This window comes from Clarias gariepinus, chromosome 24 (genome assembly GCF_024256425.1).
Source record: "Clarias gariepinus isolate MV-2021 ecotype Netherlands chromosome 24, CGAR_prim_01v2, whole genome shotgun sequence".
Lineage (NCBI taxonomy): Eukaryota > Metazoa > Chordata > Actinopteri > Siluriformes > Clariidae > Clarias > Clarias gariepinus.
In genome coordinates, this window is record NC_071123.1 from 10,164,250 (window position 1) to 10,173,338 (window position 9,089).

At 35.2% G+C, this 9,089-nt stretch overlaps 1 protein-coding gene across 1 annotated transcript in view; it reads left to right on the top strand.

Annotated features, from left to right (window-relative positions):
• Positions 1-8,634, top strand: part of bco2a (beta-carotene oxygenase 2a) — a 29,047-nt gene extending 20,413 nt beyond the window's left edge. Inside the window, exons 8-13 of the mRNA XM_053485421.1 lie at positions 756-916; positions 1,157-1,324; positions 1,442-1,579; positions 2,323-2,505; positions 2,751-2,861; positions 2,998-8,634. Of these exons, the coding sequence (XP_053341396.1) occupies positions 756-916; positions 1,157-1,324; positions 1,442-1,579; positions 2,323-2,505; positions 2,751-2,861; positions 2,998-3,114 (878 nt within the window). The 3' untranslated portion in view covers positions 3,115-8,634. The remainder of the gene's footprint in view (positions 1-755; positions 917-1,156; positions 1,325-1,441; positions 1,580-2,322; positions 2,506-2,750; positions 2,862-2,997) is intronic.
• Positions 8,635-9,089: the final 455 nt, after the last annotated feature.

Consider the following 9,089-nt stretch of genomic DNA (forward strand, 5'->3'; position numbering starts at 1 on the left):
CTTAATGCTTTTCCCCCCCTCATGCTACTTTTACTTTTATACTTTAAGTAGTTTTGAAACCAGTACTTTTACACTTTTAAATGAGTAAAAAGCTTAAGTTGATGCTTCAACTTCTAAAGAAGTCTTTTTAAACCCTAGTATCTATACTTCTACTTAAGTAATGAATGTGAATACTTTTGACACCACTGGTCATAATTAAGGTAAACTTTACTATTGTCAAAAAATGTGTTTTTTTTTAATTTTCCACTACATTTATTAAAATAAATAAATAAATAAAACCTCACTTTTAGTGATTCAGAAATTTTAAACTTAATTGTATTGCTTCCTCACTAATGCTTTGTATTTGGTTTTGTTATGGTTGAATTATACTGGTGTCTCTTTCTTCTCTTATGCTTCACTTGTTCAGAGAGGTGCTCAGTTTTTTTATTTTCATTTTGTCTTTATCTGTTTTTTTCCCCTTTCATTTAATTATTATTTTTCAATTTTGTACTTTGAGCTGTCCTTGGGTTGCATTGCCCAGATATTATTTATCATATCATTATTATCAGGAATGACCTTGCTGGGAAAATATACTGTATGGTATCATATTTCATTATCTAAAATGTTTTAACCCTGTATTTAAAAAAAAAAAAAAAAAAAAGGTTAAACAAGACTGTTGCTCCTTTAATGTTTTAATTTTTGCTTTGTGCTGTATGTGAGCCAGTCACTGTATAAAACATTTCAATGTGGAACATCTGTTTTTTTTTTCTTCCCAGCCATGAGTGAAAACTATGTGGTGTTTATTGAACAGCCAATAAAGATGGACCTTCTTAAGATAGTGACATCTGGAATAAGGGGGAAAGGCATAAATGACTGTATCTACTGGGACCCGAAACAAGAGACTGTTTTCCATGTTGTAAACAAGCAGACCGGAGAGGTGATCTTTAACACCCAAGCCGAAACCATTGAAGTTATTTGATCTTTTTGTCCTACTTTAAACTCTTGGTTTATTTAATACAAAATATTTTTCTCAATTTAGCATTAGCTTTCATAGTTAGTAACACATACATTTAATACTGGTTATGCTTGTAGAATGTACTTGATCATAGTACACATTGAAATTTCTTACATCCCTGGAAGGCATTAACACACATTAATTTCCTTGGTTTTGTAACAGGTGAGTCCAGTGAAGTACCACACCAAGGCTCTATCCACATTCCACCAAATCAATGCATTTGAGGAGGATGGCTTCCTCATAGTGGATATGTGCTGCTTGGATGATGGCCAGGCCCTTAAAGTTTATAATCTTCAGAACCTACGCAAGTCAGGAGAAGCACTGGATGAGGTTAGTAATGTTGTCTTTCCAGTTTTACACATTTATTTTTAACTTTATAAGCATTATTTAAATGTTTTAAAGATGCCACTAGTAAGTGATTGGGGTGATGTTTGGTTTCTTTCTCAGGTGTACAACAGCTTATCCATGGCATTTCCTCGCCGTTTTGTTCTGCCTTTGTGCATTAATAATGATACGCCACTGAACCAGAACCTGAACACACGGCACAACAGCTTTGCTTCTTCAGTCTGCTTCAGGAAAAATGAGGTGGGGTGCTGATGGAGAGGTCTGATCTAACTGATAGTAATCAAATATTAGCCATGTGTAGAAATTATTTTGAGTGCATAAATATCATACACAGATTAGGTACGGTATGAATTCTTGTAACCAGCTATAAATCAGAGAGCAAGATTTGTTGTAAAAAGGATATTTTAGATGTTACCTCATCTGATAAGATTAGAAAGCATGTCTGTCTTTTGTTCTTTAGAACACTTTTACTTTTACTGCTATTTAAAAAAAAAAAAAGACTCCACCTGGCACATCACCGGGCCCCTCCCTGCTACACATGCCTACTAATCCTATCTGTCAGGATAGGGAATCTGTCCTTAACCATCCAAGTCCCTGTCCTGTGGACTACTTAAAGCTTTAAAGGGTAGTGTCACTTTTTTAACAAGGCATACTGGGATCTAGTGAAGAAGCATTACCTCTGGGTATTATGCTGCTATCTACCAGAACTAACAAACAAGGACTGTTCTACATCTAATAGCCTGACAAGGTCCTAATTAATGAAAAGGATGTTCAGTAGTGTTTTTGGTGCAGCAAGAGAGTTCATTGTCGGAAAATCTTGGCATGATGCACATCACCTGTGGATGCCCAGCTAACAGAAATAGCACATATATAATAGCATATATGTCACACAAACCATTACAAATGTACAGTATTTACATATGTTTATGATTTTTATCTCTTTTTTTTTTGCATCGCTTATGTAATTCTTTATTACATGTTAGGTGTTCTGCATGTCTGAAGATCTGCATGATGATGAACTGCTGGAGTATGGTGGGATGGACTTTCCTCACATTCACTATAACAAGTATAACACCAAACCATACCGCTATTTCTACGGCTGCGGCTTTGGCCATCTGGTGGGAGACTCGCTAATCAAGATGGACCTGATGAATAAAAAGCTCAAAGTAAGCTCATACTGTATCAGTGATGCAGTGCAACTTTTTAGAAGTTCATTTTGATGAGTGTCATATAATAATATAGAAAATGAAGCCAAATATTTTACAGTATATATAGTACATATTCTATTTTTTGTATTGAATTGGTTTTAAATTATAGCATTTACTGTACGTTGCGTTGCATACGTATTATGCTAGACTTTTTTATCCCAGTTGTTATTGTGTCTCTTTCTGGTTTTGTGTTCAATGGTTAGGCATGGCATCAGCCAGGCCTCTATCCATCTGAACCTGTGTTTGTCCCATCACCTAATGCAGAGGAAGAGGATGATGGAGCCATCCTCTCTGTTGTCCTTACACCCACGGAGGTATGACAATATGAAAGGGCTTATTAGTTATTGAACTAGACAATCAGCAGACAGACGTCTTTTGCCAAGCAGTTTACATTTTAATATTGTTAATGAGTGTATTTTCTAAAAGTGACTGTTATCTGTGTGGGTTTAGGATAAAAGTACATTCCTGCTGGTTCTAAATGCTAAGACATTTGAGGAACTTGGAAGAGCTGAAGTGCCCGTTAACATTCCATGCGGCTTCCATGGAATTTTTAATTCTTCAGTATAGAACAAATCTCATCTGACACAGGAAGGCTCAACCTTGGCCAAGTCACTTCACTTAGTAAACATATTTCTTCTGCTAATGGCTTGCAATTGCTACTCATTGTTAAAATATTTTTAATAGTATTATTATATATTATATAAGGATATATAAAATGTAACCTTGGATTGCGAGTAACTTAGTCCGTGAGCGTTTTGCAAGACGGGTGAGATTTTTTAAGACATTTTAACCTAATAAATGAGAGAGGTCTTGACATATCAGTAGTACGCATGCACTTTGTCTGCAGTGCGCCACGTAATTACAAGTGAGCCAAGGATTTTTCTCTCTCTAACGCTGTGGGAGTATAAATAATCGTCTTTCAGTCTCGTATAGTCAACATCCATGTTTACTACAACAGTGTAACCCTGTGTGCGTGCGCGCCCATAAAGCACTGTTTTGTGTCCAAGTGTAGTGACCGTTCTTTACTAACTGGTCTGCAACAACGGCCCCTGTGAAGAAAAAGCTTAAAAAGGCTGTAGCAGTGCGGGATATTAATCTGTTTAAAGACAATGCAATGTCACATTTCCACGAAATCCTCAAAAGGAGGCAAAGGCAAATGTCATTAGGAAGGTTCCTTGTTAAATAAGTTTACTGACAGAGCAGTGATTCTGTTAGTGTGTGTGTGTGTGTGTGTGTGTGTGTGTGTGTGAAAGTCATCCTGCACAGTGGCTCCCCTCCTCTTCTTTTTAGAGGTAAAGTGCTGGTTAATTTGTTTTATTTTTACTTTATATTTTGTATTAATTATTTTATATGAATATTTTTGGGCTGTGGAACAAATCATCTGAGCTTGTTTTATTTCATATGGGGGAAATTCTCTTTGATATACGAGTGTTTTAATATACAAGCACACTTCCAGGAAGAATTATGCTCGCAATCCAAGGCTTAACAGTATCCATATTATATTATATTATATTATATTATATTATATTATATTATATTATATTATATTATATTATATTATATTATATAAGGATATCCATAACTCAGGCTCTGAAACTCTAGCATAAGAAGCTGTAAGTCTTGTTGCTTTGATGATTTTTATTAATAAAAAAAGGTTTTAAGCACAATAAATGCCTTATTATCTTTATATATTTAATTATTGGATCATCAAATAAATAAGATGCTCTCATATCACTAACCAGATATTTAATTTCATTACACATTAAGGAGTATTTTGCCTCGTGCTCTAAATCTCCTGGGATAGGAGCCCTGTATACAGGATAGAGCGGTACAGACAATGAGTGAGTGAGTGAGTGAGTGGTGGCCAGTGCCATCTGCTGGCAAATATGTTTCTCTAACTTCTCAAAAGTATAAACATCAACTGTGCGAGAACAGGAAATATATAGAGATTGTTTTGGTTTATTTATTTTTTTTATCAGTGTTGCAGTAAATTTTGTATTTATTAAATTTGGTAATAAATAAGTTAATAAGTAAAATTTCTAAATGGACATCCAACAAGTTAATGTGAAGTTGTTTAGATTAAGGATAATCTCTCATCTCATCTCATCTCATCTCATCATCTATACCGCTTTATCCTGTATTCAGGGTCACAGGACCTGGAGCCTATCCCAGGAGGCTTAGGGCCCGAGGCAGGGTACACCTATATAATATAGTTTTATATTTCTTAATAAAAAGAAAGCATTCTACACTTAAAAGTGTTACGTTTATGTTGATCAACAGGCTGTCTAGAAACTGTGTCAGTTCTAAATTTAAATCCTCCGCAACACCCACTTTGCTCCAAAAACACAAAAGGAAATGGGTGACTTTTTCTCGCCCAGGTAATTGAAAAAAAATCTGAATTTTGCCCACTAGGCGGCAGTACACCTTTACAACAGCTACAGTAGATGTGGATTACTCTAATAAGATTCATCAATACGAAATTACTAAAATACTACTCTGAACTCTTGCAGATAATTTAACAAAATTAATTAGCATCTGTTTAGACCCTGTGATTAATTAGTGTCTTCTTTTTTTTCTTTGTATAACTCTTTGTGGTTTTTTTGTTGTGCTTTAGGAATGAGAGCTCTTAAATTTCCCATAATCCCAGCACATTAGATAACACTGTGAGAGTCAGACTAAAACCCACAAGCTCTGATTTATAAGATCCAAAATAATGAGCATTAATTTGCATGCACAATCAGATAAATTGCACAAGCAAATACTGGGAGTGTTTATCTTTTGAGCCTTTTCTTTGCCGTTAGTACTGTAAGAGCAGAGAGTAGTTCATTGGCTGCAATCATGACGCTTGTTAAAAAAATTGGTAATCAATTTTGTGCCAGATTAATTTACAAATATGTTATGTAAAAAAAAAATGAAGAAGTGTTAACTTCACATATTATAACCATAAAGGCATGACCCTGAGCTTTAATCACATATATAAAGCTTAGACTTGAGCTTTGAAACTAACAATAGAAGATTGCATAGAACCAGACCTAACACTGCTCTATTTTTCTTTGGGGTCATCTGAAGCCAGCAGTCTATGTAATCAGCACAGAACAACTGCTGCATAAAATGAGAAAATAATTTCTTCATGTAACAACATCAGTTATGAATAAAATTTTCACCGTTCTTGTATAGAGCATATAGACAAATGCCACAAAATCAGCAGCTCTTAGTTTGAGCATTATGTGTGATATCATATTATACCTCATTTTATTCATATTAAGTTAATGTTGATGTAGATTAAATTAAAGGAATTGCTTCTTTGACAAGCCTAAAGATAGAATTTTAAAAAATAGTGTTTTTGTAACAACCTCAGCAGCAACCTCATTTCCCTTCTCATCTGTTTCAACCCCTCAGCATTTAGCTTCACCAGTAAACTAATCACTGGCCTGATCATCTGTCATCATTTGCACCTGTTTTTTATGCTTGAATCAGTGATAGGTCACTTAGTAAAAAGAAAAAAAAACCTTTGAAACTGGTCAGGCGCGGGGACTGAACTGAAAATGAAAGCCAAAAAATGCAAGCCTGTAGAACTATTCCTCATGACTACATTAAAAATACAAGAAAGTCTGGCTCTTTGGAAACAAAATATGAGGTAATGTGGGGTGGAGCTAGACTCTTGCACAGTACTGAATATTGCATATTCTTATTATGCTGATGGTGAACTGCTACGCTTGCAATCAACATGCTTAGGTCTGAATAAAGTCAAACACATAATATTTGTGTCAAATGCAAAATACGGGAAGAAAACCATATGCAAATTAGGTTCTTGCATGTTTTAATTGTTCCCAGTTTCCAGCTCAAAAATCAAAGAGACTCTCGCAAGAGTAAATTGAACTTCAGAGAACCAATTATAATGCAGACTAAAGGTCAATTAACATCAGACACTTTTTAAATGCTATTATGCTTTCCACATTATGTGGGATTTGAATGAAGGTGGAATCCTGTGCAATATCCATAATTCTTAATATTTACTTTACCCAGCCTTAAATCCATACAGTATGTCTACTCTGGGGACAGAGTTCAGTGTGGCTATAGTTTATTATACAATCCATATGCTTGTTTCGGAAGCAATTTCAATTTAATTGTATGCAGTCTTGTTACATACATACATACATACAAATTTTTTTTTTTTATTATCTTCATGGATGAGGCTTACTATATAGATGCAGGTTTTTCTTCATTGTCACCAGCTTCTCTTCTACAATTTTTGCTTTGCTTCTTGTGTCTGTATGAACTTTCTCTGGGTTCTCAGTGTTTCTTTAAATCCTCAAAACCATACAAGTACAGAGATTAGTAATAAAATTGTGGGTGTAAATGTGTCTGCATGGTGCCTTGAGATGGGTGTATTACTTCCTCACAACCCGGGTGGAAGTAGTTTTAAATTCTTGTAGGTACTTCTGTACAGTGTGTAGAAAAAAAAGAAAAAAATAAGAAAAAAAACACAGAGGTGGTGAATAGTAGTGTAAATCTTGTAAGTTTCTCTTTATTTCTATGCTTATTTCAATTTGAAATAGCCTCAGCTAATTAAATATATACACCAACTGTTCTAGGGTTGACATAGCAAAAAAACAAAACAAAACAAAAAAAAACTATGGGCGTAAAATCCAGTAGACATAAACAAAGTTGTAAGTTGAGTCATGAACACGTGGATTCATGGATCCTATGCAAATCCCACCATTACAAAATGGTTACTGAATATCAATGAAAATCTTGGTCTTCACTGTTGGCTCAAGCACAGGTACTGTATATTTTTGTTTGCATCATACGATTTGGTTGTGGTTAATCAAGTGTTTCTTACATGAAGCTATCGGATATCATTGGTCGCCATTTACACAGTCATGCATTCATAGTAAATGATACCATGTGATGTCGAGAAGTTTCAAATGGACACTTACTGAGAACTAATACAGTAAGTGAATCATGAATTACATAAATTTTTTATTAAAGTTGCTCTTCATTTAAAATAATGTTTAATATTAAAAACACGTCACGTAATGTAATGCACAGTAATAATACTATTGCTTAATCATATTGAATTGTCGCTAAACGATGCAGAAAAACTAGTTCATGCTTTTATCACCTCTAGGTTGGACTATTGTAATGCCTTACTGTCTGGTTGTTCAACTAGGTGCATAAACAAGCTTCAGCTAGTCCAGAATGCAGCAGCGAGAGTCCTCACTAGAACCAGAAGATACGAGCACATCAAACCTATCTTATCTTCACTTCATTGGCTCCCTGTGAAATTTCGCATTAATTTTAAAATACTACTTTTGACATTGCAGTCCAGGCTAAAAACCTATTTATTTAATCAAGCATTTTTATAAATAGATTTGCCTTAGGTATCTGGGGGACTCATGGACGTAGAGTATTATGGTGAACTGGTTTGTTTAGATGCTGTCTTCCTCACTCTCATTGATCACTTTTTTTTCACAGGTTTGCTGACGGTAAGGTGATTGTTTGCTTTACATCTCAGGGAGCCCTCATGTCTCATGGCTCTCCCTTTTAGTTATGCTGTCATAGTTATTCCTGCCGGAGTCTCTGCTTGCACTCTACAGTTAATATACATTTACATTATACGTTATTTGACTGTGACCAGACCTAACTGTTCTCTCCTCTCCTGCTCTCTCTCCCGCTCTTTCTCTTCCCTCTGCCCCTCTCTATCTCCTTCCCTCTCTCTGTCGAGCCTCACATGTCGTTCCTGAGCTGCCAGTGATCCAGACTCCCTCTGCCCTCCGGACCTGTCTGACCCATCCTGGTGCCCCGCTTCTGGTTGGAGATCTCATCACATGGATGCCCCGTGTGTCTCTTTGGGATGTGTCCGGTGTCTGGGGTGTCTGATTCTCTATCTGCCTTGACTGGTGTTGGCAGCTGTTTCTCTGAGGACTTGACTGTCCGATAGTTTAGGACTGGAACTTTATACAAGTCTACCTGAGTTTTCAATAACTACCTGGACTCCATATTAACATCAATTAACATCAACTGTTATGTTGATATAAAAATTCCATACAAACTTAAATAATTCTTTTGATTGTGTAAAGCTGCTTTGGGACAATGCCAATTGTTAAAAGCGCTGTACAAATAAAATTGAATTTAATTGAATTGAAATGTCTGGGTTTTTTTTTTCAAGTGTGTTGGAATTAAAGTTGTTTTCATTTCTTACCTTATACCATTAATCCAATGTTTCATAAAATTAACGACCCTTTAATGGGCATTACAAAAATAGAAACAGTAATGGAAAATGACAATGAAAGATATTTGGACCATATTTTAAATATTACGAGGATTAGGGCCACTATTTAAAAAGAATAAAAATAAATAAATAAAATATAATAATAATGAAAGAAAGTCCTGACTTTTTTATGTGGATTCTTGGATGGAAAAAGACTTTTAGACGGAAAAAAAAGTCAGAATTCCGAGAAAAATGCCAGAACTTTTTTTTTTTTTAATAGTGGCCCGAATCCACTCTAATTCCGTATAATTTGCAGCAAACCCCAGAC